A 27,819-nucleotide genomic window follows, 5' to 3' on the forward strand; every position below is an offset into this window, starting at 1 on the left:
CTAAAAAAGATTTAAAATATATTTTAAACTTCTACCTTTAAAAGAAAGAAGAAATATTTAATACAAGTGGGTATTAATAATGTCTGCATGTTTTCAATTGGCTATCACCATGGTGATCCTCATCTTGAAGTGATCCACAACAGCGATGCTTATCTTCCTCTTCTCCCCCGAAACCTCGCTCTGTGGTCCGGCCACGAATGCGTCAGTCATTCGGGGAGGTTCCTTCTACCCCGGAGGAGGGAGAAGTAGTCGTAGTAGTAGTCAGTAGTTCCACCCACTGGGGGCGAGGAGGAGGACATGAAGGACACGGGGAGCTGCTGATAAACAAACCTCCGCTGAAGTCAACGGTATGTCTACGAAAAATGCCATTTTATTTAATTTAAAGATAAAAATGCTCTTTAATGCTGACGTTTGTCATCTTGTCATACCACCGTACTAGCTAGCGCTGGTTAGCGTCAATGCTAGCTGACGTTTTTCCTCCCAGCTGCAAGTGATTCATTTCGGGTAATGAGGTTATTAAATACATGTTTTTATTAGACCAGTAAAATGCCTGAAGGTGAGAAGGTAAACAAGGGGAAGTTTATTGCTTGATAACGGTTTCACTCGGTGTGGTTTTAATGGTGAAACCGACGTCACCTAAACAGAAGCTAGCCGACGGACGACGACAACCAAGCGACGACGACTCATTCATTTTGGGCTTCGACTTCCATTAAAACTTCCTTCACTTCATTCTTCTAACATCAAGATAAAGCAGTTTTTTTCTTCAAACCCAGGCACGTTTTCGTCGACATTGCTGCTTTATTTGGTGCATAAGTATTTTTATAAGTCGGTATTTTGTATAGTATACTGCATTTCTGTGGTTCATACCAACGGAAAAAAATATCCATTCTACCAGTAAGTAGCCACATCCTTCCTTATTTTTTTTCCTTTAAAAGAAAGTAATTTTGGGGTATTTTGACTTCTCTTTAAAATTGTTTTTTATCCATATTTAGAATGAGGATTCCCTAGTAAGTTATGAATGTTTTTATTGTTTTTATACAAGTATAATGAGTTTTAAAGTGTCACCATGAAGTACACAAATAACAACAAGAAACAAATCAATAACTAATCAATGAATAATAATAAAGAAATTAGTAATTAATAAATAACTAGTCAAAGAATAAGTAGTCAACAACCTAATTAAGCAGGAAATGTACAAATAACAGCAAACAAACAAATAAATAACTAAATTGTGATAAAATAATCAATGAATGAGTAATAATGCATGGTTGGTTATAAAGTTGTGCATTTTAATTAATTTAAACAAGTGTAAGCTATAAAAGTGGATAAAAATATGAGATTGGAGTGGGTTTGTATAATATTTTAAATGAGTTTTCTAGAAATGGTTAAAAAAAACAAATGCTTTAATAAATATATGAACATTTTTATGACTTTTATAATGCAAATGTGTCACATGACACTTTCCACATCAGATACTAATGAAACTTAATTAAATGTCTTGGTTAGCAATGATTAATTTGTGTTAAAAAATGTTTTTATGAGACTTAAGTCCAAATGCAAAATTTTGCACAATGTTATACAAAAATGGAGCATCTCATTCAAGAAAAACAACAACAACAACAGACCTCTTGTTTTGATAGGTTTTGTACTTCCTGTCTTTTTTTTTTTTGCATTTGTTCCTGTTAGCCAATCGGACTTTGGTATCCAAGAATGTTTTGTCAATAGCAGATTTTGATTTGGATGTTTTGAGTCTGGTGGTTTTTGCAGTCAAGTCCATCTCTTTCTTTCATTTTGGTAGGTTTCATCTTAGTTTTATTTTACATTCCTATTAACTTGATAGAACTGGTAAAAAGTGCATTTATATGGATCATTTGTTTTAGACTTTGGTTTTATTTTAGTAGGTTCATACTTCCTACTGTGGAGAACTGATATTGATCAATTGTTTTTTCGTTGAAGACTTTGATCTTGATCTGTTGTGCTTGACATCGGTATTTCAATCCTGTTTATAGTGCTTTTAGTTTTATTTTGGTGAGTTTCTGTTGTCTGGTTTTGACACTTTTGTCTCATTTGAAGTCTCAGACTTAACTTTTTGTGAATTTTGGGGTAAATTGTCTAATTTAACCAGACTTATGTGCTTGTCACATGAGTTTCAGTTGATTTAAAGTTGCATAAATGGTTAATTCTACCCATATCGGTACTGAGAGTTAATATTTGAAAAGGGTGCTTCTGCAGTTTGTTTTTTATATGTCGTCCTTCATTTGCGAACTGCTATCTGTCTGTCTTTGCCAGTCAGTATTTCCATTCAGGGGTCTTGTTAATGGTGAAACCTGAAACTGAAATTAGGGTAATCGGATTCTTGTGTTTATAGTTTGGCTCTCGTTACTTTCCCAAGACAAGCCAGTGTTGTCCTCCAGTAGACAAGCAACTGTGGGTCATCCAAACACCAACAATTGCGTTGTTGTTTGTCACCATAGGTGTTTTCTAGAATTGGATTTTTGAAGGAAGCCTTTTGCTTATTGTGGGGCTTTCTGCGGTTTTTCACTTCTTCAAAAAAGAAGGCCTCTGCCATAGACGGCATTATTACAAAATTAGGGAAATTCTTCTTTGACGCAGAACTTCACTTGCCTGCAGTTCTGCGTAACAGTTAATCGGCGTAATTTGGCGCAATGGCGGCCAGCCAGGAGGAAAAACAGCTGAGGCTGTTCACAGCCAGCCAACTCTACTGTACACTCATTGACTGACAGTCCCGTCACACAGTCGATTGACTCATGCCTACTTAAAACGGTGCTTGGACATTTGGTTCCTGGTCTTTTGCTCGCCGGTCTTTTGGTCGCCGGTCTTTTGGTCGCCGGTCTTTTGGTCCCCGGTCTTTTGGTCCCTTTTAATCGCTGGTGAAATGTTGACATGACATTGTTCATGAGAGAGTTTAATATCTAAGAGAGAGAATTTAATATCTAAGAGAGAGAATTTAATATCTAAGAGAGAGAATTTAATATCTAATAGAGGGAATTTAATATCTAAGAGAGAGAATTTAATATCTAAGTACTGTTTAATATCCAAGTACTGTTTAATATCTACGGACTGTCTAATATCTAAGTACTGTTTAATATCTATTATTATTATGTATTTGTTTATTTTCTATTAGTCTCTATCTCAATTGCTTCCCATTGTAAAAAGGATACAAATGAACAAAACATTAGACTTCTTAATTGCAATAACTTGTTCAATAAAGCGCTCATTTTAGTATGCTTATATTGGTATGTAACCTGAATAATCCCTTTAGGGATCAAACCATTTATTTGTACAGTACTTACCTTGTATTTGCCGTCACAAGTTTCGGATATAGATGAATTAATGCGTCACAGTAACTCTGAGCCATTGTAGTAGCCATTTACGTAACAATTTCGGTCCAAATTGGCATTCAACAAAAAGCCACAAACTTCCTGATGAGTCACAATAACAAGCGGACGCAGCAACGATCATATCACACACGTGTGCAAAAACGTCAGCCCGCAGAGTACACCTTGTTATCAGAGCGAAAAACACTGCCAAGCTAGCGTGACCTTATCAGCCATCTGCGACCGGCAAGCTATCGTCTCATTGGTCCAATTCGGAGGATCCTGATAAGAAGAAAAAATTGGAAACTATAACATTTATGACTGTTTCACAACAGCTAACGAGTTGATAAGGGTTAAATAAAGGGTTATATCATAATTGTGTGGTGGTCATGGTGGGTTGTCATGAGGTCTTGCACATTTTTTTGGTGTATATTTAGTAGATATATTTATAGTGTGTCATATTTGGAGAAAAAATAAAATAAAATTATCCCATTTAAAATATTACATGACTTATTTTTGCCGCATTAACGTCAACTCGATTGTATGTGGGCCGGATTATTTTAGATATAATTAGATTTTTTTTAAATAAATGGATTAAAAGAACTGGATCCATTTTTTTACAGATCTAAAACAATGTTTATCTGAGCTTTATTTTCTTAATAAAGGAAAATCTCTTTGAATCATTATGTTCCATATTAAAGTAGTTAAAAATGATTTTTGAACTAAAAACACCAAAAAATGAATAAAAAATGAGATTATTGATTTAAAAGAGGGAAAATCAGGAAATATAATATTCATCTATAATCTTCATTTTAATTTGATCCTAAAACAAAGTCTCCACCCATGATTTAATTTCCCGGGCCACACAAAATCATGCGGCGGGCCAGATTTGGCCCCCGGGCCGCTACTTTGACACCTGTGCTCCAGACGAACCAGCTTCCTCGTGCTTTGTTTTTAAAGGTTTTTTTTACATTGTGGCATTGTGTAATTATTCATACTATGCTTTCAGGTGGACAATATGAACTACGTGGGTCAGCTGGCCGGGCAGGTGCTGGTCACCGTCAAGGAGCTGTACAAGGGAATTAATCAGGCGACGTTGTCAGGATGCATCGACGTGGTGGTGGTCCGCCAGCGGGATGGCACTTACCAGTGTTCACCCTTCCACGTGCGTTTTGGCAAATTGGGCGTGTTGCGCTCCAAAGAGAAAGTGGTGAGATTCCTAAAATATTTTCTTATTGTTAACTAGAATAGGGTTGGGCAAAGTTTTCGGCTTGTGGGCTACTACATTGACTTTAAAAATTTGACAGATGGGCCGGGTCAGCAGAAGCTACGATACATATAAAAAAGTGCATCCGTTAACAGTACATATGAAACATAAACAGAAAAATAGGACTAAAGTATTAACATACTCATCATTAAAGTAAAAAGTATAAAGTACAAAGTCAAAAGGAATGTATTAAGAAATATTAAAATGTCATTTAAAAAAAGATGGAGGGGCTGTAAAACACGAAAAATAAAAAAGAGTGGACAGAGCTACTGCCACTGGCTTCCGTGTGACGGCGCCATCTTGGGGAACAAAAAAAATATTTGGACAACGGGCCGGATTAAAAAGCCTAACGGGCCGTATGCGGCCCGCGGGCCGTAGTTTTCCCAAGTCTGAGATAGATCAAATACAAAGAAACTGGTAGGTGGTGTGTCCTCCTTTTATTAGGGGTTGGTACTTTCTCACTAGCTCCCTGGCATACTGATAGACTGCTAGGGATGAATGAATGAGCCGTCTCCATAGCAACAAGGACTACAACTTGGATGGGTGGGCAGAGAGGAAACCTGTGGGTGGGAAAAAGCCCGCCTGCGGTTCAGGCTTGTTGTGCAACCAGCCGTCTTGCAAAATGTCATATCAGACGCGAACAAAATCATAACAATATTGAGTGGATCAGTCTAGTGTTGACTACTTGAAGGCGGTGGGCTGTCATCCAATTAGAATATTTAATGAGGACAGATGGTGAGTCTTTGTCATTAGTTAATTAGGAGGTAGCGTCTGCTGTTATCACTCATTCTTCCAAAGCTTCCTGGAAGACAAATATGAAATATTGTAAATGCTGAGTTAGCAAGCAGGATGTTTGTGTCAAAGACAAAGCGGGTCAATGGTCAAGTACGGTTAAGAGCTGTCATTGCTTTCCTGCCTGACAGGTTCTAAAAAAAAGATGTGTATGGGAAACGTTCAAAATAAAGTTCCTGACTATTGTTGTTGTTTTTTATTTTTTATTCAGATTGACATTGAAGTCAATGGAGAGCCGGTGGAGTTGCAAATGAAACTTGGGGATAATGGTGAAGCCTTTTTCGTTCAGGAAACCTTGCAGCGGAATGTAAGTATGAAAAGATAATAATTTGACTATTTCAGGGTTGGGCAAAGTTTTGGGCCCGGTGGCCCCACATTGACTTTAAAAATGTGACAGATGTGCGGGGTCAGTACAAGATATGATACAAATAAAAAAGTGCATCCGTTAACAGTACATATGGAACATTAACAGAAAAAAGGGACTAAAGTATTAACATACTCAGCACTCATCATTAAAGTAAAAAGTATAAGGTACAAAGTAAAGTAAAAAGTAATGTAAAAAGTAATGTATTAAGAAATATAAAAATGTAATTAAAAAAAAAGATAGAGGGGCCCTATGTGGCTTGCGGGCCGTAGTTTGCCCATACCTGGACTATTCATTTTTCTGGCATCTACTTACTAAACTTCACTTTTGTTTGCAAATAGAAAAATGAATTATTTTCTTTCTCTACTCATGTATTTGTTGTTGTAATTAATTATTATTATATTTTTAAAAAGTACTATTCTGTTTTATTTCTTAGCATTACAGTTGTCTTATTTTGCAGCATTTTTCCATATTTTTTGGCAGATTGTCCCAGCCTACCTGGCCACATCCCCCATCCCAACAGAGAGCCACCTTTTCTGGATCTCCGAGGTGGAGGGCCGGCCCGTGAAAGCCTTGGAAGACGACGACCAAGAAGATTTACCTGCGCCTGCCGCTACCGTCTCAACAAAAAAGAAGAAAAGAAGACGGAAAAAGCACAAAGGAGACCCTCGTAGAGAAGAACTGACTCCGCCTATGTCGGCCCCACCCGCCGTCGCTGCTAACCCCCCCGCTGGTGCTCCAAACGAGGACATATTTGAAATGGACTTGAGTTCCGATGATGATGTTGCAGTACCACACGTGTCCAGATCGCCCTCAACTTCTACAATACGCGACATTGATAATAGAGTCCCCGCGGCTAGACACAACCTGGATGGTTACGCGTTGTCTGATGGTGACTGGGCAACAAATGACAGGTAGGTTTTTGCTAGTTCGCATATAGCGCTTAAATCGGAATCCAATGCTAACCTACTGTCAATTTCGCAAGCTAGCTTGTAACTTCATCGTTTTTCAACAGCATTGTTGATTGAGGTAGAACCTCTAAGTATAAAGTTTTGTTTTTTTAAGAAATACTTAATGACATTGAAAAAAAAAATGTGGCAGATATACCTGTTTGACTATAATTACATAAACACTTTTTCCTTCTAAATCTGAAGTTAGTTTTCACTACAAAATGGACAAAAACGATCGTTTTACTTAGACAAGATGAAAAAAACTAAGTGGCAGATAAACTTCTTGACTATGATTACATATACGCTGTTTCCTTCCAGATCTGAAGCTGGTTTTCACAAAAAAAATGACAAAAATGACCGTTTTACATAGATAAGATGGAATTAGCATGGCTAAAGCATTATTCTGACTTGTTGTCAAACTATTAGGTCCACCTGAAAGTTCTAATTTCTGATTCCTATTTTGTATTTTTCCATTTTAGCCATGGCTTATCACAGGCCTTTTCACCAAAGAGCGATTCTGAACTGTTAGTGAGACCTTCCGAGACGTTACTACGAGCCGAGTCACACATGCAGTGGACCTGGGGAGAATTTCCAGAAACGACACGGGTAAAAAGATCAACCTTCCAAACCATATTATGTCCATATTTAAACTTTCTCATGCATTAATGTTCTCCCTTCTTTCTGCTCTTGTCTCAATATCCAGGTGATTAAAAAAGACAAGTCAGAGATGCTCAAAACGGTGACCATCACCCCCTCGGAGAACACCCATTTCAGGGTCATACTAAGCACCGAGGCCATGGAGGACGACGGCGAACCGGATGACGGCAGCCACCTAGCGTGTAGCATCGTCAAGCCCGAGCCTCGTACGCTGACGAGCGACGACACGACCATCTGCCAGTCTTCTTCTGATCTCACGGAGCCCGTGGACATGCTCCCATACAACGTGGTCACCTCCACCCCGTCTAATAGTCAGCAGAATGACTCGCCTTCAAAGAAGAAAGGTAAGCCAACTGAGTCATTTTTTCAGTTATGAAATCCCCAAAAAGTAAAGGAATTTCCTTATCCATTATTTTATTTTGAATTCCCCTAATTAAGCCATTAAAAACTACAATTGTGGCACATATTTTCACATACACACACTCACACAGGGCACACGTAAAAGTCTAAAATGTACTACAAAATGGATGGCTTTTGGCCCTGGTCGAACAAGTTCTTGCCGCTATCTGGCGGTACAGAGATCACTTTCCTATGCTTTATTTATTTTAAGACATTAATAAATAATTTCCTTATAATTTTCTCTAATTTTTGGGTGTTTCCTCACATTTTTCGTACAAAAGTGGGACAATTTGACAAATTTTAAATTCAAGAATTTACATATAAAGTGCACCTCTACTTACGAAATTATTAAGTTATGAAAAAAGTCTAAGAACCAATTAATTTTGTAAGTAGAGGTACAACTGTATTACATTTCCTCTAACAAAATTCCTCTTATTTTTTCCCCTAAATATAAAACTTTATGTACTGTTATTGCATTATAGACTCAAGGCCAGAATTAAATATACAATATTTCCGCTAACAGTAAGGTGAGAGTAAATTTGCCGTAAATCTCTATTTCTTTTGGAATACAGGTGTGCCAAAGAGAAGCCAACATCAGGGTCCTGAGGACATCTACCTGGACGACCTAAATGCACTTGAGCCCGATGTCGCTGCTAGATATTTTCCCAAGAGGTAGGACAACCGACAAAGTGAGAAGCAATGTGGAGTGTTTTATCTCGTGGCTTCTCAACGCAGTGAGGCGGAGGCAGCCGCAAAGCACTGGATGGAAACGGAGATCCGCTCGGGTTCGCAGTCACCGCAGTCGGTCGGCAGCGCCGCGGCCGACAGCGGCACCGAGTGTCTTTCCGATTCGGCCGGCGACCTCCCAGACGTCACGCTGTCGCTGTGCGGGGGCCTTACGGAGAATGCCGAGATATCCAAAGGTGCTGCAAGTCTGCTTTGGTTGTCATAGCGATAAAGCCACTTTGCCGCTTAGAAGGGAACATTGCTCATAGCTATTTCTAACAGTTTTTTTTTTTCAATTTTTCTCTCCACAGAAAAGTTCATGGAGCACATTATCACCTACCAGGAATTTGCAGAAAATCCAGCAATTATAGATAACCCCAACCTTGTTGTAAAGATAGGAAATAGGTATTTATTATGACACAGTATTGATAACATGACTTTTTACAGTAATGTCATTGGTTCTTAATTTTTTTGGCATTTTAATAGATATTATAATTGGACTCTTGCTGCTCCCTTGATTCTAAGTCTACAAGCCTTTCAGAAGAATTTACCTAAGGTACTAATTACAAATTATTTTGCACCTACTATTCATATTTGACGACTGTGACGTATAATTTAGGCTACAGAAGAGGCCTGGGTGAAGGAAAAAATGCCAAAGAAGTCGGGACGCTGGTGGTTCTGGCGAAAAAGGGCGGACAGTGCCGTCAAACAGGTGGAATGGACTTGAATTTAAACTTAAATATGGTATTATAGTAGAATTTTTAGCTAATACATTCATTTTCTTCATTGCAGTCTGAGACTAAGCTTGAAGCCAAGGAGGAATCCCAGTCAGGGGAGGAAGGAATTGGCATGACACAAGAAAATATCACTTTATTGTAAGTGAATGAGGAGAATTATACACATTGGCGATGAATGTAACAAAGCTTTTTTTTATAGGACGAAAGGCCATGATTCGTCCAGTGACGAAGAGGGCAAAGAGGTCAGCGCCGTGTCTTGTCTCGAGAGACATCAGCCCAGTGACAGTTTGCAGCATTCGGGTGGGCACACCTACCGGAAGTCGCTACGACTCTCCTCTGATCAAATCGTGAGTGCTTGTATAAACCTAGTTATTACACATGTATTGAACAAAGTGGAATAAAGGGGGATAGAAACAAGAAATGGAAAGGTGGTGATGAAGCTCATGGTTTTGAGTTCATTTGTCAGGTTCCAGCCCCATCTGCTGTCTGGATTTGGTGCTTGCCCTTGTCAAGGATAAAAATGTTTTTTATTTTTCCAACCCCTTTTCATTGGTCTCATTGGTCTATTTTTCCCATTGGTGCTTCCAGGCCAGCCTGAAACTGAAGGAGGGCCCCAACGATGTGACATTCAGCATCACCACGCAGTACCAAGGCACGTGTCGCTGCGAGGGAACCATCTATCTGTGGAACTGGGATGACAAAGTCATCATCTCAGACATCGATGGAACTATCACGAAGTAGGCTCCACATCTTTCACAGCCACTCCTCACTGACAGATAATCAGGCTTTATTCTACAGTTTACTGTTGAAACCAGCTCTCTAAATTATATTTATGAGAGAGAGAGTTTAATATCTAAGTACTGTTTAATATCTAAGTACTGTTTAATATTGAACTACTGTTTAATATCTAAGTACTGTTTAATATCTAAGTACTGTTTAATATCTAAAGAACTGTTTAATATCTAAGTACTGTTTAATATCTAAGTACTGTTTAATATCTAAAAAACTGTTTAATATCTAAGTACTGTTTAATATCTAAAGAACTGTTTAATATCTAAGTACTGTTTCTAGTACTGACCAAATGTATCATACATAGCAATCTGTTCAAAAATTCATTTATTTTCAATCCCAGTTAGTTCTACTGTAGCATTTGTCAATTTTTCCCATTGAAAACACTGGCCTTTTCCCAATTCGAGCTGATCAGTTTCGTATTTGCGAATTTGCCCACACAATCTCCAAAAGCTTCTTGCCTTGTTCGTCGTTTTTAAGACATAAGGCAATTATCCGCCAAAATGTTTTGTTCCATTTTCCAGCATAACTTTGATAGGCCCAGATGACACGTTAACCCTCACAAAATAGCTACTATCTTCTCATTTTAATAAGATGTCTATTTACGGGTTAACTTTTTAATTAGCTCACAGCTCACCTCCGACGTTTCACCGCCGACGCCGCCTTCGGTTCCCCGAGTTCCGCTCGCCCAGGGCGCGTAGGTACATAAAACGAGCCTGATTGACTTCATCTTATTATCCGCCGTGACCCCACAGGAGACCCGTGACATGGGGCTTCTGTTAGCCTGGCGCTCACAGGGCGCCATAATGAGCTCATTTACATTTGGGCAACTTATCTTTCTTTTTACCTTCACTGGCTGATGGTTGTTTCACTTTTTTTATGTCCTTTCCAGGTCTGACGTCTTTGGACAGATTCTTCCACAGCTGGGGAAAGACTGGACCCACCAGGGGATCGCCAAGCTTTACCACTCAGTAGCCGAGTAAGTGCACAATGAGCATCAATGACAGGGTTTGCCTCCCAGTTGTCATGCTACAATTTGCCATGATTACTGTATTTACTCGCATATACGCTGTATTTTTCGCAAAAAAAAGATGACTGAATCGAGGGTACGGCTTATATGCGCACAAATTAGACTTAACATGCACAAAATGCCATAATGCAAGACAATATGTTGTGGCCAATATGGTCATTTATTTCAAAATAGAGAAAAGATAATTGATAAAATGGTAAAAAAATATTTATATTTTGACGTTTATGAATAAAATTCAATTGGAAATATTTTTTTTGCATAAAACTTGTTAAAAAAACATACTTATTGTGCCTGCCATTGTTAGGGATGACAAATTATATCGCTAAGGACACACTGTCTGGTTGTACTGGTCACATGACCTCCTTTTTCAATTTGTCTACGTGCAGTAATGTTCAATCCAGTAATTGATTGATACAGTATCTCAGAAATACCACGTGCAATCATTTTTCTTAAGGTTTTCCCTTCAAAGTAAGACATTTGTACTCCCTATTAAAACCATGAATATGGAGGGGAAAATTGTGAATCGTTTGGCGGCTTATATGCGAGAAATTGTAAAATTCAACGATTTTAAGGGTGAGGCTTATACGTGCAGGCAGCTAATATGCGAGAAAATATGGTATACTTCATCATTTATGAAACACATGGCATTTAACTGTGTGATGTTTTTAAGAAAGTATTCCCAGAATGTTTTGACAAAATATACTGAAAGCAACACTTAAATCATTCAGTCACTTTGAAGCCATATGATCTTGTTTGACGCATTTTCGAAGGAAGTAAACACATTTATGCATTAATTAGGATCTGCGCTCAGCTCTCTGAAGATTTCTACCACTTTCTTGGTGCTCTGTTCTGCTCTGATCTAATTAGACTTCTATTCTTAGCGCCTTCCCACTTTGTCTCCTTCCGTTCACGTTGACAGGAACGGCTACAAGTTCCTGTACTGCTCGGCCCGCGCCATCGGCATGGCGGACATGACGCGGGGGTACCTCCAGTGGGTCAACGACGGCGGCACCATCTTGCCCCGCGGGCCCCTCATGCTGTCCCCCAGTAGTCTCTTCTCTGCCTTCCACAGGTAAAAACACACGCGGAATCGGTTTGCGTGTTTTCTTCAAGGTGGAAATGTTGTGTTTTAACAAGATGGCGCGAGGATGTTTTATTTAGTTTACATTTTTATTGGCATCGGCTATCGCTTACATTTTTGCGACTGCCAAGCTGGGATTGAGAGACTCCTCTTTTATACAATTTAAGAAAGCCAGTTTTATCCGTGACCGGACATTTGGTCGCCGGATGTTTAGTCGCCCGGGTGTATATAATTTTGAGATCTGGTTTCAACAGTAGATATTTAAATATTAAACTCTCTCTCATAAATATAATTTTGAGAGACGATTTCAACAGTAAACTCTGTCATGTTGTCAAACGTCCGGGCGACCAAATGTCCGGGCGACCAAATGTCCGGGCGACCAAATGTCCGGGGCGACCAAACGTCCGGGGCGACCAAACGTCTGGGGCGACCAAACGTCCGGGGCGACCAAATGTCCGGGCCACCAAACGTCCGGGCGACCAAACGTCCGAGTACCGTTTTTAGCGAATCTTGATCCAATGTTTTTTTTGCATACACCCCGAAACCTCCAAAATTTGGATGACCCATGTTTGATTTTAACAAAGAAACACCAAAGCCATCTTCTGTTGACATTCGTCCCAAGTGTACAATGCGATGTTCTAAACGCAGCTCTGTATTATAGTATTTTCACTTTAATTACACCGGATAAAAGCGGGCGTTGTCTCCTGTATTTCCCACTGTCGTCGTCGTCGTCTCCGTTCGTAACCACAGCAACGTCCAAGACTTTGCCAAGTGCATCTGTCATAATAGCCCTTCATTGCGTTTGCACTGGCCCAAGGAATTTTTCTTGCTCCTATAATCATTCCCATTTTGTTTTTTTCTTCCCCAGGGAGGTTATAGAGAAGAAGCCAGAGATTTTTAAGATCCAATGCCTGACCGACATCAAGAACCTGTTTCTGCACAACAAACAGCCGTTCCACGCCGCCTTTGGCAACCGAGCCAACGTGAGTTTTCAGCAGACGTAAACAATAGACGTCATGTGATCTCACTCAGACATCTTCAAATTATTTTCTCTCCTGAGAGACACGAAATGTGTCAACTTGACACGTACAAAACAGCAAATACTTGGCAACCGCTTGTTAGTCTTACATAATCAACTCAAGAGCTCATTTTTAGAACCATTTTATTTTTTTCAAGCCTTTATCAACTTAAACCAAAGGCTTTTTTAACACATTAACTGTGCACATTTCGATTTTCAGTCCAACTTTACAATGTTTACAATGTTTTTTTTTTGCAGGATGTTTTCGCATACAAAGAAGTGGGAGTTCCAGTTTGCCGGATTTTCACCGTCAACCCAAAAGGAGAGCTCATCCAGGAACAAACTAAAGGCAACAAGTCCTCGTACGTAAACCAGTAAACTTTTTTATCTCTTTCCCCGAATCACTATATTATTTGTTTTTACAATAATATCAACAAAACCACACTATCCAAACAAATCTCTTGTTATGTAATTTCTCAGCTGACAAGTTATTTCCTCTCATCACATGCCACTTCACTTTTAATAATAACATCCTCTAACCATGAGATAAAAATAACAAAAATAACCCTTGTTTTGTGTGGTTTTTGGTGCAGTTATGGCAGATTAAGTGAGTTGGTGGAACACGTTTTCCCGTTGTTGAGCAAAGAACAGAACGAAGCTTTCGTCATGCCCGAATTCAGCTCCTTCTGCTTCTGGAGGCAACCTATTCTCGCCGTGGATCCCGACGACCTGCTTTGAAAAGCTTGCTCAGGTACTCACGGCGGACAAGACGCATAAACGGACACACTCGGAAGAGCCGAAGCTTTTTGATTGTTTCTTTTCCCGGCAAAAAACACACAAAAAACACCCGAGCGAGGCTTGTTTTTGCCAAACAAAACGCACGTAGCCTTTGACATAATTCACTTCTACGGTTGCGAAAATGACACTTCAGTATTCATAGTCATTCTTCCCATTTCCCACAACATGAAGCAGCTAGCTACTTATTTGACTACATCTCGGATAGGACAATATTATATATAAGGATATAATAACACTCTATTTAAGGCACCATTTCTGCTGAGTCATCATTATTATTGTTATTTATGATTGATTAGTACATTTTGTTTTTTAAGTTATTGCTGATCGGGATGCCTTTTTTGCTTGAATTCTGAAGAGCCTCAATGCTGTTGGATAGCATTTAGCACTCAATGTTAACAGCTAGCCTTTTTTTGTTGTTGTTTTTTTGACAATAACTTTAAGAAACACCCGTTTTTTTAAAGGTACGCTCACATTCCTCAGCATTTGGGATATTTCACTTGATTTTTTTTTGCATTTTCATGATTTGTTGGAAGTCTGAGCGATAAAACTTCAACAATGTCAGCGCGCACACTGAAATCGTCCAAGTTTTCTACAAAAAAAAAAATGACGAAGGAGCCGTGTTACTTGATGATCCAAAACGCACTTGGTCTTATAGCTGCTTTGCACACTTGACTAAAAAAAACAAAAAGCCAGGAGTTGTGGTTTGATTTCATACAAAATTGCTGTGTATTTAGAAAGCTAGCTAGCTAGCATACGTGCTAAGCTAAGCTATTGTCCTAGCATGAGCGTTGGAGCTCTAATTTAACAAAAAAATCGGAAGAACTGTTATTAAAAGCACAGCAAAACTCCCCATTAGATGGAAATAAGCAGTTTTTTTAGAGAAAAACCGGACTCCAATCTCAATCCACATCAACATGAAGGAAATATTTATACTGTGATAGTATCTTACAAAAAACAATACTTGAGCAATTGTACTATTCAGCTTTTGCCATTTCTTTGCTATAATTTTATACAAAAAAACGCAAATATTCGATTTAACTCATTAATTAGGCATCAAACTCCCCCTTAGCCATTAAATATTTGATCAAATTTGCAATATCCACTTGTTTTGGGTCCAATGTGGAAAAATAAGATGCTTAAAATAGTTTTTTGTTGTCGTTTTGGTCCATTTCGTTAAAACTAAACAAAATGGAGAAGAGTTTTGGTGCGTAAGTGAGGTTCTGAACAATTAAAAATGATACATTTCAGTGATAAAATAGCAAGACTTTAAGCACAAAACGATTCTAAACACTGCATGGTCAGTTTTGGTCGTCATTTTTTGCATCAAACGGTTGATTCATGTTTGTTTTCTGCTTCGTAATTGAGAAAAAAATCCATTCTTTCTGTGAAAGTAAAACATCTTGTGTGGACACTGCACACGTCACCCCTTAAAAACAACCCCGCCCCAACATCTCTTTGTTATATTTTACGATTAAAAAAATCAGTTAAAAAAGGCAAATTACTTAAAAAAAAATTTACTGTGTTTTTTTGCTGCTTTTTTTGGGGTAATTTCTTCAAAACTGAAAATGCTTGTTTATGTGTAGACCACCCACATAAACACCACAAAAAAGGCCATTGTACATCCAAATGTTTGGTTTGGAAACATTGTAAAGAAAAAATAAGTCCAAAACCAAAAAAAAAAAAAAAAATCAGCCTAATGACGCTTCGCTATTGTGGCCCGTCACGGTTTTTGTTTGTATTCAATAAAGTTCTCTAAAAATACAAAAAAAAATGTTTGTGTTTAAGGTCAAATGTCTCACAATTTGCCAACTTGTTTTCCAGCCAAAAACAACTATTTCAAAATGTGTTTATCAAAAGAATTCACTGGAATTACTGCTAAAAAAAAAACTTTGGACTGTTTTTTTTTTTTGTCCGATGAGAAAGAAACTTAACCGCCATTGCCAAAGAAATCATTTCCAGCATGCAAAAGTCTGCCAGGATGATTTGATCTTGGATGGATTTTCTTGAAGAAAACTTTTCATCCCGGAGAGAAAAGCCAACCAAAAAAATTTCAAAACTCCATACAAGAAGCAAGCAAGAATCCCAAGCCAAGTGGGTAGAAGAAAAGAAAAGAAAAAAAAACAACACCAGGTATGTAAAGCATGCTATTTTTTTTTCCATTTTTTAATCTCGTTTCAGCTCGATAACTTTGTCATTTGCATAAGTCTCGAATTGTCTCCTTGTTTTCGTGTACGACCGTCTATTGCCGTCACATGTCGCAGATTATGAGCTAAATTAGGGGCAAACTACGGCCCGCGGGCCACAAATGGCCCGTTAGGCTTTTTAATCCGGCCCGCCAACGTCCAAATGTATTTTTTATTATTTTTTTCCCCAAGATGGCGCCGTCACACGGAAGCCAATGGCAGTAATTCTGTCCAGTCTTCTTTGTTTTTGGTGTTTTACAGCCCCTCCATCTTTTTTTAAATGACATTTTAATATTTCTTAATACATTCCTTTTGACTTTGTACTTTATACTTTTGACTTTAATGATGAGTATGTTAATACTTTAGTCCTTTTTTTCTCTTTGTTTCATATGTACTATTAACGGATGCACTTTTTTATATGTATCCTATCTTCTGCTAACCCCGCCCATCTGTCAAATTTTTAAAGTCAATGTAGTAGCCCACAGGCCGAAAACTTTGCCCAACCCTGAATTAGACTGTCTGTATTCACAATAGGGGGATATAACGGTTCAAATATATTAAAAGTATGCACACAGTTCACATTCCAGTCTTTTTTTGTTTTGTTTTTAGCTTCAGCTATCGACGATGGCCTGGGGGTCCGTACAGGAAGAGGGCGCTAAAAGTGGAAAGAACCTCCCGGGCTTCGGTGGTAGCCAATCGGCCTGCCGTCCTCAACAACCCAACGCGATCGCCTCGCTGGAGAGGCACGACGAGGGCGAAGGAGACCGAGTTGCCGCAGCCACAGGCGTCTCCGGCGGACGCCGTCGAGCTACGCAACTTCTGGATGCTACGCCGAGACACGGACAGAACCGCTTCCACCGTCTCACCATGTTTCGCCGTCAGAATCCCGGAGAGAAGGTAGCGACCATCTTGCGGGACTGTGAACAAGCCTGTATTGGGTGGGATGGCAGATGAATATAATCCAACCTTAGATAGTTTCACACTTTTAGATGATTACAATTGGATTGAGGTTGATTTGTAGTAGTACCTGTGTGAGGACTGTAGTGGCCGCCATCGTTTAGCAGAACCTTGTCGAAGCGAATCATGCCAAATTCTCCAGAGAAGGGTTGAAGTGTGAGGCCGGCTGAGAAAGAGAATGGATCGGCCAGCGTCGTGCGCTCCTTTGGGATGCCTAACGAGGATAATCGTTACGTTAAGTTGGCTATTAGCTTAAGTCTTCGACCATTCCCGAAAAGAAAAGCTTTGGAAAGTGGACTTTACCAAGTGGCGCTTGGTACGATGGCGTCCAGGGCTGTTTAGCTGCCAGGGGACCTGCCAGGAACAAATTCATGGCATCAGCTTTGCATGGCCTTTTCACTAATATCACGGATTTTCTTCCGCACATGCTGAAAATAGAATGATTTACTAGTAGTTGCAGTATTCGTAGTAGTAGTTGTAGCAGTAACAGTATTAGTAATGGTAGTAGACACAGTAGTACCTGTATTAGTAGTAGTAGTAGCTGTATTAGTAGTAGTAGTCATAGTTGCAGTATCCGTAGTGGTAGTAGCTGTAATAATAGTAGTAGTCATAGTCGCAGTATCCGTAGTAGTACTAGTAGTAGTAGCAGCTGTAATAATAGTAGTAGTCATAGTCGCAGTATCCGTAGTAGTACTAGTAGTAGTATCTGTAATAATAGTAGTAGTCATAGTCGCAGTGTCCGTAGTAGTACTACTAGTAGTAGTAGCTGTAATAATAGTAGTAGTCATAGTCGCAGTATCTGTAGTAGTGCTACTATTAGTAGTAGTAGTAGTAGCTGTATTGATAGTAGTAGTCATAGTTGCAGTACCTGTAGTACTAGTAGTAGTCATTATCGCAGTATCTGTAGTAGTAGTAGTAGTCATAGTTGCAGTATCTGTAGTACTAGTAGTAGTCATAGTTGCAGTATCTGTAGTACTAGTAGTAGTCATTATCGCAGTATCTGTAGTAGTACTAGTAGTAGTAGTCATAGTTGCAGTATCTGTTGTAGTACTAGTAGTAGTAGTAGTCATAGTCGCAGTATCTGTTGTAGTACTAGTAGTAGTAGCAGCTGTATTAGTAGTAGTAGCAGCTGTATTAGTAGTGGTAGTCATAGTCGCAGTGTCCGTAGTAGTACTAGAAGTAGTACTTGCTGCTGCCTCTGAGAGAGGCATCCAGGTTCGACTCCCAGCTACAGTGCGAGTCTCAAAATGGATGGTTTACCTTAGTGAGGACACACGGTATAAACACTACCAAATATTTTCATACCAATGACTACAAAACTTGACTCTAAAAACTTAAGTTTTTCTTCTCACAGTGGCCTTCATGGCCATTAAATGTCCCAAAACAATCTTTAACATTTTATAAAAACCCTTTATGTCACTTTTCAAATAACTCAAGTAGATGATTGAATGCCAATGACAGTATTCAGTCAGGTACATCCATCTAAGTACGTAAGTGGCTATTTGTGAAGGCGTTTATCATAATTCCACTTATTTAGCCTTGACGGAAAATTGCACTTGGCTTTATTTGTTCGATTTTGACGCTAATATGCGCGGCGGGAGCACGTAACTAAGCAACCGAGGGGGAAAATGTGTCAAACATCTGCAGATGGGTTCAAACTCCATCCACACCAACTTCAATCTAAATATTCCCTTCTTTCACACTCATACTGGTACAACTTTATTCCCAGTTTCCCTTCCCTTTGGTTACCTCCAGGGCTGAGCCACTCGGGCTTGACTGATACTGGCTGCACTGGAGGATAGCCTGCAAAAAAAAAAAGACAAGATGCTTTGCCTTCATTGTCATAGCAACGTACAAAAGGGGATTAGAAGAAGGGGGATGAAAAAAAGATGGCAGCGATTTGGAGTTTAGTGTCTGATTTTTTATCTTTTTTTGGAGTTTGAGTTTAAAGGCAGAATTTTATATGGCAATTCAGAATTATGGGAATAAAGTTAAAATTAAACTGGCAATTCATTATTATTATATCAATTATTCAGATTATAATGTCAATTTTATCTATTATTATTTTACACTCGGAATTAAGTTAGAATTTTAAATTTTAAGTCAGAACACTGACATAATAATAATAATTATCTATATAATATAATAAATAATAATAATTATTATTGTTATTATTGTTATTGCTATTATTATTTTTATTGCTATTGTTATGATTATTGCTATTGTTATTGTTATTATTATTGTTATTATATCTATTATTATGACTTCAAAAACAATGATATTAGTTATAATTTTAAAAGTACAATTAAGTCACAATTCCTTCCTTTAGCAACAAAATTTAAAACAAAAAATAAGAGTAAAAAATAACATGCATATTAGTTGTATAACAATATTTCAATTCAGTATAAAGATCCTAGGACCATTTACTGTGATAAACCTAAATATATATTTTTTCCAATAAAAAAAAAATACAGCATTTAATGGTATTTAGCAACAAAAAAAAGTGCAGAATATCTCATTACCTGGCGCCCCCGCAAAGCCGGTAATCGGTGGTCCGGCCCCGTCCTCGGAACCCCTCCTCACGGTCACTCTACGCATGTACCCGGGGGGTCCCGCCTCGCCCGTCTCCACTACGGGGTCACCGGGGACGGCGTGGCTCCCGGGCCAGCGGGGGGCCGACGGCTGGCTGCGAGGGGCCGACGGCTGAATGCGAGGGACCGAAGGCTGGATGCGAGGGGCCGTCCTCACCACGTGTGTATTGGGCTGCCTGGGCGGGGGGACGATGAGGGGGATGTGGATTTGGTGGACTCGGCCTGGGTGGGACGCGGGAGTTTCAGGTTTGAGGAGTACTCCTGGGGAATGGAACAATGGAATGGTGTCACTACTTAGTGGAAATCAATAGCCTTGCTATGTTTAAATGAGCATTGTAATGGTGTCACATCTACTAAGTGGAAATCAATAGCCTTGACATGTTTACATGAGCAATGTAATGGTGTCACTTGTACAACATTAGCATGTGTGGGAAGAGCAGGAAGCTTTTAAAGCAAACACTTACAGGAACTTCACATACTGGGTAATACCACCCAATTTAGGAACAGTTGTGCTTCCGGTTGTGAGTTAGTTGACAAAATCAATCATGGTGTTTGTTGGGAAATGCTTAGCGTTACCACAGTAAAGGAACATAGCAAGAATTGTCTTGTATGTTATGCGCTGTCGTTGTTTTCATTTTGAATTCCAAATGCTTGACAAGAGTATTTTCTAGACATGTTTTGCAACAATATCTATTTGAAGTCCCAACTTCAAGGCTAGAAAATGCTAACCGACAGCCAAAGGAACACAGTTGGTACTTCGTTTTCTATTAGAAATGCCTTTGTGACCACTGAAATAACTCTTCTGGTTATGACAACGACTCGTCTGTTTGCAGATGCACGCGGCTTCCATATGACTGGACGGAGCATCTGAATAATCGGACTGCTCGGAATGACAGATTTTTCTGACATTTTTTCTAGATATTTTGCTCTGGGCCAAACCAAAACACATGTTTTAAATAATCCCACAAAACTATTAGGGTGTCTTAACTTAACTTTTGGTTAACATACTTAATATACAAGTACTGTTTAATATACAAGTACTGTTTAATATCTAAGTACTGTTTAATATCTAAGTACTGTTTAATCTCTAAGTACTGTTTAATATCTAAGTACTGTTTAATATCTAAGTACTGTTTAATATCTAAGTACTGTTTAATATCTAAGTACTGTTTAATATCTAAGTAGTGTTTAATATCTAAGTACTGTTGAAACCAGCTCTCAAAATTATATTCACGAGAGTTTAATATCTAAATATCTGCTGTTTTCAACAGTACTTAGATATTAAACAGTACTTGGATATGAAACAGTACTTAGATATTAAACACTCCTTTGATATTGAACAGTAGTTAGATATTAAACAGTACTTGGATATTAAACAGTACTTAGATATGAACCAGTACTTAGATATGAAACAGTACTTAGATATGAAACAGTACTTAGATATGAAACAGTACTTAGATACGAAACAGTACTTAGATATTCAACAGTACATAGATATTAAACTCTCTCATGAATATAATTTTGAGAGCTAGTTTCAACAGTACTTATATATTAAACAGTACTTAGAAGAAAGGTATTAACATTTCAAACAAAATTAAGTTAAGAATTAAGTTTAGTGTAAGGTTAGATTCAACTTATTTTTGTCTGCATCGTCATCCAAGTTCATTACAATTAGTTTATGTTATGTTACGAGCGCGTTGCCGTGCTGTTTTGCTTTTTTTGCTTGGGGACTGCCGTGACAAAGGGAGGCCCGAAAGCTCTGACATCACAACACGGATCAGTCGAGACATCTGGTCGTGGGTGTGGATCTCCACTCACCCCCATCCGTTGCAGTGAGTCAGGGCCTTTAATGAGGACCAGACCCCCGACTTCCATAGACTGAGGTCATCCTACGGGAATCCCTGGAGTTTGATCATGTACTGCGTATGCGAGGGGGGGGTGAGCGCCCTTAGCTCAACGGCGGCGGCGGCGTTGTGGTACGGGAAAGGAAAATCTTAATTGCTCAGAATGTTACTCAGGGTGGAAAAAGGCCATCGGAAGCAGGTTATATCACCGCAAAAACCCCACTTTAAATGTACCTGCCGCATTCCTTCTATGAAAACTGCGGAATTCTTAGGACAACAACATAGCAAGTCACAGGAAGTTTCCATGATAGGCCTGGCGGTCTAGTGGTGGAGCCGCGGATTGAATGACATAGGAGGACGCCAGCAAGAGGCCCAGTGAACTCGTGTCCTCCCACTCGGGGAAATACCCTGCGGCCGTTTAGGGGATGTGATTTTTTTTTTTTTTTCGTTTTTCTTCCGAATGTCTCGGTGTGAGAGAGTGTGGGGTATTATGCGGGGATTATGCTCAAGAAGGTTTTGTGTTTGGACAGATGTTTATCACGATGGATACAACTCGGGAGAGTTGGGAAGGAAGTTTCAGGGAGAATTGTATCTGTTTAAGTTAGACCAGGGGTGGGCAAAGTTTTCGGCCTGGGGGGGTACTACATTGACTTTAAAAATGGGACAGATGGGCGGGGTCAGTACAAGATATGATACATATAAAAAAGGGCATCCGTTAACAGTACATATGAAATATAAACAGAAAGAAAGGACTAAAGTACTAACATACTCATCACTCAAGTGAAAAGTATAAAGTACAAAGTAAAATATAAAGGAATGTATTAAGAAATATTAAAATGTCTTTTAAAAAAGATAGAGGGGCTGTAAAACACAAAAAAACTATTAAGAGTGGACACAACTACTGGCATTCCGCGTGATGGCGCCATCTTGGGTGAAAAAAAAATATATGGACAATGTCGGTGGGCCGGATTAAAAAGCCTAACCGGGCCATATGTGGCCCACGAGCCATAGTTTGCCCATATCTGAGTTAGTCCATTTGAGGACTTCATTTTTTACTGTGTTTTTGTCCTGTAATCATTGACTAAATTATCTATAGTGCTTGTTTTTCATCTATATTATATCTTGTCTTTATTAGGGTTTTGGGTGAGCTGGAGGTACTGTTTCACTTTGGGCCAGAAGTGGAATAACTTCTGGACTACTGGAAACTGGGAGTATATGGTAAACATCCAAACTATTAATTTACCCTGAAACTAATCAACAAACTATTTTGTGTCTCTGAAGAAAATCAGACTTCAACTGGATCTGATGTGGGCTGGACTTGTTCTGTTTTTGGACCCAAAAGGTAACTTAGTGGTGGCCATCTTCCAGCCCGCGGGCCATATATTTGACACCACATTATGATGTAGAATGCAGTCAATCCCATTCAGAGACTCTTTCTGTCCAACAACAGTTAATGTCCCAAACAAGGACTCTTTTTTGCATTCTCTTGCTACAATGGCAATGTTGTATTTTATTTTGAAAAACCCAGTTTGAGGTACTTGTCAGGTCATTCCTGGGAAATGTCTCCCTAAGCGCAGGTACATTGAAAAAGTCTGCCCTTGGAATATTACTTTCTTCCCATTTTCTACTTTGCCAGTTAAAACAAGCAGATTTCGGTGAGTGTGAAAAACAACGAACTTGAAATGGCAAGGCATATTTTGACAGTTTTGATTTAGTTAACCCCCCCCTTCCCCCCTCGAACCCCTTGCCAAATTCTTTAGACGGTGTACATTACTTAGAGCTAAAAGGATGTGGCTTTAGCGTGTTAGCACTTTTCCAAAAAAACGCTATAAACTGGTTGAACTCACCTGGATCTTTAGCGGCGACATCTTTGGAAACTTGCCTAGCCATGGCGGACAGTTGAGCTTGAAAACGCCGCAATGAGTTTTGTATTTCCACCACGTCGGCTTGTTGCCGTCCACAGGTGGCGTTAGTCCTCTCCAAACCCAACTTCAGTTCTTCCACGTGAGCTTGGACGCCATCCAAGCGATGAGACGCCTTCTCAAGCGCTACCACTCGTCCTTCTATATACCGATACTGATCCGGGTCACCAGGAACGGCGTCCAGTCCTGTCAGTTTGTCTGCCTGGCAACAGGATGAGTTTATCTGGACTATATCTTGGTTGTATTTGATCAAGGAATCGCTTAGTCCGGTTACAGCGCCGGCTAAGCCCAAAACGTTATCTCGAACGCTGTTTAGTCCTTTCTGGACGTCGTCCACAGTCTCAGAACGTCTCTGGTTACCGACTGATTCCCTTTCCACGCTCTCTTGGAGGTGCTGGAGCTTGTCTTTGTTCGCACTAACATCGGCACGAACAGCGTCCAGTTCGTTGCTAAATTGACGCAAGTCCTTCCAAACGATTTCCGTCCCTTGGGAGGACGGCGAAGAACCGGTAGCTGACTCGGAGCTCCGGCACCCCGCCGAACACATTTCCCCGATAGCGTTAATCTTGTCGTCCAAACCTTGAAGAAGAAACTTGTTGTTGTCCACTTGGACTTGCACGGTTTCCACCGAGTCCCCATACGACCCCGGGAAGGAATTATTGTTTATCTCCACTAGCAAATCGGTAAACTGGTCCTCCATTCCGTTCAGACGTTCGTCCAGGACTTGTTTCAACCCCGACACTTCTTCCGTGATAGTCCTGGTTAGTTTCTCCTCCACGTAAAAGCAGTGAGTCTCAGCATTTAGTTCGGTGACATTTAACCGAGCCTCCAATTCCTCCAAGAGAGGCGTTACGGTGTCTTTTGTTTCTCTGGGCTCTAACAAGTGCGCCAGTTCGTTGTCCACACGAGCATTGAGGACGCGGTAAGCTTCGGAGACGCGTTCGATCTCAATCCACAAGTCCTTAAGGTCGCTTTTGTCCTCAGGTTGGTTCTTGGTGGTCTCCGTTTGTCTCTGAGTTCGCGATGGCCCATCCGCCGCCGCCATATCCATCCGCAAAACCCTAATCTCTTTCCTCAAATCCGCTTCCTTGCTTTCCAACAGTTTAGTCAAACCATCCATATCTTTATCCCGACTCTCTTCGCAGCTCTTCTGCAAGTTCTGAATCTTACCATTGCATACCATTTGAACCCGATCCAACTGTTCTTTCACGTTTTGGTCCAGTTGTAGCTTCAGTTTTCCAACTTTTCCATCAATATAAGTCTGAACCACGTCCAACTCCGTCATGAGCGGAGTCTGCGATTGCGAAGCGTCCATCAGGACACGAATCTGTCCCTCATGACTCGATATAGTCCCTCTTAAGTCCTCAATCGCCTCATCCTTATTCTTAAGAGCCTCGTTGATATCATCTAAGCGGCCTTCAATCTTTTCCAGAACCTTGTCTCCGGCTATAGCGCCCCGGGACGCCTGGTGACCGTCGAGGACGGCGGGACTATCATCAGGGCCCGGGACTTTAGCACTATCTGGAGGCTGCATTTTGTTGAAAAGGGTTATCAACGTGTTCTTGGTGTCTTCTTGTAGTTCTGCACGAAGGCTGGTTGTTAACCCCGTCAAAGTCGACTGTAGGTCCAAAACTGTCTGGGACAACCGCCTAACTTCTCCTTCCAGAAAATGAACCTTGTCATTGGTCTCGTGGTGGGCCGTCTCTCGCCGTTCAGGCCCTGAAAACGACAAATATTGTGATGCCATGCAGATTGTGAATGTTTAATGTGTAAAGACGTACTCTGGATGGGTCTATTGGAGTACCCGGTACTTGATTGTCCATAGGACTGGGATCCTTGGACAACCTGATGCTCGGGTGTGGGTTTCAAATCCCGACAGCCGGGTCCTTGGTAGCCTGGACAACACCGCCATTCCAATTCTGTCACTTTCTTGGTGGCGATCTTGTACGTGGGTCGGAAGCGGGTTTTGTATCTGAAAAATACCGAAAATAACCATTAGAAGCAATGTACCAATTTGCCATAAGAGTGGGTAAGTAGACAAATATGCAAATTTACAGTATCCTGTGGGCGGGATTAAACATTATATGCTGTTGAAATCAAAGGTTTAGGGTAAAAAAAATAAAAATAACGCATCTTATTTTGAAAACTACAATTTCAGCTTCCTTTTCATGATGCTGCGAAGACTAAAAAGTTCTCAGGGAAACAATGGATGACATCACCTCCCCCAGTCAGTGGTTTCGTCTTAAAAAAAAAAACATCTGGTAAGTTGATGACCCATTGGGTCTCCCCCCTCTACCTCACCCCAAATTTAACTAACACCCATCATCCTGCTTTCAGATGGAAATAAAACCCTGAAACCTGACCCGATTTTTTTTAAAGTGACGATGGCAGGACTCACGTGACTTGATGAGGGCAGTTGGTCAGGTAGGATGGGCAGGGGGCTCTGATTGGCTCCTGGAAGCTCTCCACGCTGCCCTGTACGGCACAGCTGACGTTTTTATGCACCACGTAGGCACACCAGTTTCTGTTGATGTTTCATATGTACTGTTAACGGATGCACTTTTTTATATGTATCATATCTTCTGCTAACTCCGCCCTTCTGTCACATTTTTAAAGTCAATGTGGCCCCCGGTTCGCCCAAAAGTTTGCCCACCCCTGGTGTAGTAACCCTTAACTCTTCACAAGTATCGACAGTTATAAACATAAACATTTTTCACTGCCATTGTGGCCAATCAGGATTGAACACTAGTAGAAAATAATATTAAAATAGACAAATATGGCAAATCTGTTCAAAAAATCTGTTTTTTTTTTGGTTGAAAAAATGTAAAATATGTATACTTTTTAAAGTTTAGAGGCGTGGGAGGGTGCTAGATCATAATGAAACGTTCTTTAATATTATAGTGACCTTTATGCAGACTTATTTTGAAAATCTTCACGCTTATTACCCACTCACATTCCTCAATGTATATCTTATCTTGAAAAGTCCCGATTTTACCCCCAAAAGTGCCAAGAACACACATTTTTCTTCTCTCCATAAGCGCACACACCCAAGTTGGACCCGAACAAGGAGAACCGCCCTGAGGGAACTTCTTAAAAAAGTCCAAAAAAGAGCAAAATTGATGAATAAAATGTTAATTTCTGACCTGTTTCTATGTCTGTGTACCACTCCAGTATGAAGAAGATCGTGAGAAGGTGGTGGAGGAAAACCGTGGGTGAAAAAGTTGCAGAAAAAGGTGAACAACGCCCATCTCACAGCACCCCCGACATCCATGCTGGACTAGTTTACCCACATAAAATCTAAAAACTACAAACTACTGAAAAACAACGGCTCTAAGTTGACATTCTCTTTACGTGGTATGCGAGCTTCTTCCAAAAAAAAGGGCTGAAAAGTTAACTCCAACAACTTGAAGGCGTGACCTAAATAGGCCACGCCCCCTCCAATAAAACAACCCAATGGAAAAGTTGTTGTTTTTTGTTGCTATTCTTTCACCCCTTAATTAGCCGCAAAGACAGGGGCGGTGCTGACGAATTTTGCGCCTGGGGGGACAAATTGTTGACCCCCCCAACCCCCCCAACAAAACCCCGCCCCCTGATGTGTAAACAGAAGAATAGTATAGTCATTCATTTATCCTGGTGGGGGTGCTGGAGCCTGGCTCAGCTAAGAATGAGGATTGGCGGAAGACAATAACATGGTAAAAACTGTTATAATTATATCTATGGGCTATTTAGGGTGCTAAATTAGCCTAGCATACATGTTTTGGGGGTGTGAGAGGAAGCTATAGTACCCAGATAAAACCCACACAAGCCCAGGGAGGATTCCCATCAGTGAGGACTGACCTGGGATTGAACCCACGACCCCAGAAGTGTGAGCCTGACATGATATCCACAATATGTATATGAAATACATGTTTAAATACAAATGTAGGCTTCATATATACTTATATTTTTATATTTTTTACCCAAAAAAAGTCATTTTAACTCTGTCAGAGATAACAAATGTGATAATTTAACATATTTAAATGCTAATTTATATCAGATTGTGTTCTGGATTTTTGGGTTGAACCTAAAACTTGAGTTTTCTGGTATTTTCTAATGTGTAATCATCCTAAGAAATGTGTTATAATAAATTTCCTCATTTTAGGCTGGATGCAGTGACACTTTACTGACGATAGGGGAGCCATATGCTATTTTTTTATGTATTTTTGTTACAAATTATTACTATTAGTATTTAGAATGATGGATGATAATGTTTAATTTGCACGTATTTGTTTGACTTGAATTACAATGCCGGCCTGCATGCAGTTCTCGTTTTCGCCACTTTCAAGCGTGGGGACGCTGTTTCCTAACGTGAAAAAAAACGAAAAACGACCTGACGG

At 39.9% G+C, this 27,819-nt stretch overlaps 2 protein-coding genes across 4 annotated transcripts; one reads left to right on the forward strand and one right to left on the reverse strand.

Moving 5' to 3' along the window:
- Window positions 1–166: 166 nt before the first annotated feature.
- Window positions 167–15,700, forward strand: lpin2 (lipin 2). Of its 3 annotated transcripts, none has more exons than XM_077723645.1 (19): window positions 167–347; window positions 4,348–4,548; window positions 5,609–5,704; window positions 6,245–6,675; window positions 7,191–7,317; window positions 7,415–7,712; window positions 8,340–8,439; window positions 8,503–8,690; window positions 8,805–8,898; window positions 8,980–9,049; window positions 9,113–9,205; window positions 9,286–9,368; window positions 9,430–9,577; window positions 9,819–9,967; window positions 10,912–10,998; window positions 11,969–12,121; window positions 12,999–13,113; window positions 13,407–13,510; window positions 13,742–15,700. In XM_077723645.1, exons 1-19 carry the CDS (start codon window positions 198–200, stop codon window positions 13,884–13,886), a joined length of 2,832 nt encoding a protein of 943 aa, XP_077579771.1. In that variant the 5' UTR covers window positions 167–197; the 3' UTR covers window positions 13,887–15,700. The 3 variants fall into 3 exon arrangements, with proteins under 3 accessions (XP_077579771.1, XP_077579773.1, XP_077579772.1); XM_077723647.1 differs by lacking the exon at window positions 167–347 and adding an exon at window positions 375–773; XM_077723646.1 differs by lacking the exon at window positions 167–347 and adding an exon at window positions 1,695–1,794.
- emilin2a (elastin microfibril interfacer 2a) lies at window positions 13,425–26,838 on the reverse strand. The gene is made up of 9 exons (XM_077723643.1): window positions 26,587–26,838; window positions 25,842–25,967; window positions 25,225–25,415; window positions 23,369–25,162; window positions 19,609–19,938; window positions 18,836–18,889; window positions 17,390–17,440; window positions 17,157–17,300; window positions 13,425–17,058 (listed from the first exon to the last, which is right to left on the reverse strand). Exons 1-9 carry the CDS (start codon window positions 26,712–26,714, stop codon window positions 16,745–16,747), a joined length of 3,132 nt encoding a protein of 1,043 aa, XP_077579769.1. The 5' UTR covers window positions 26,715–26,838; the 3' UTR covers window positions 13,425–16,744.
- Between the last annotated feature and the right edge of the window lie 981 nt (window positions 26,839–27,819).

The sequence above is a fragment of the Stigmatopora nigra genome, chromosome 9, assembly GCF_051989575.1.
Source record: "Stigmatopora nigra isolate UIUO_SnigA chromosome 9, RoL_Snig_1.1, whole genome shotgun sequence".
Classification (NCBI taxonomy): Eukaryota; Metazoa; Chordata; class Actinopteri; order Syngnathiformes; family Syngnathidae; genus Stigmatopora; species Stigmatopora nigra.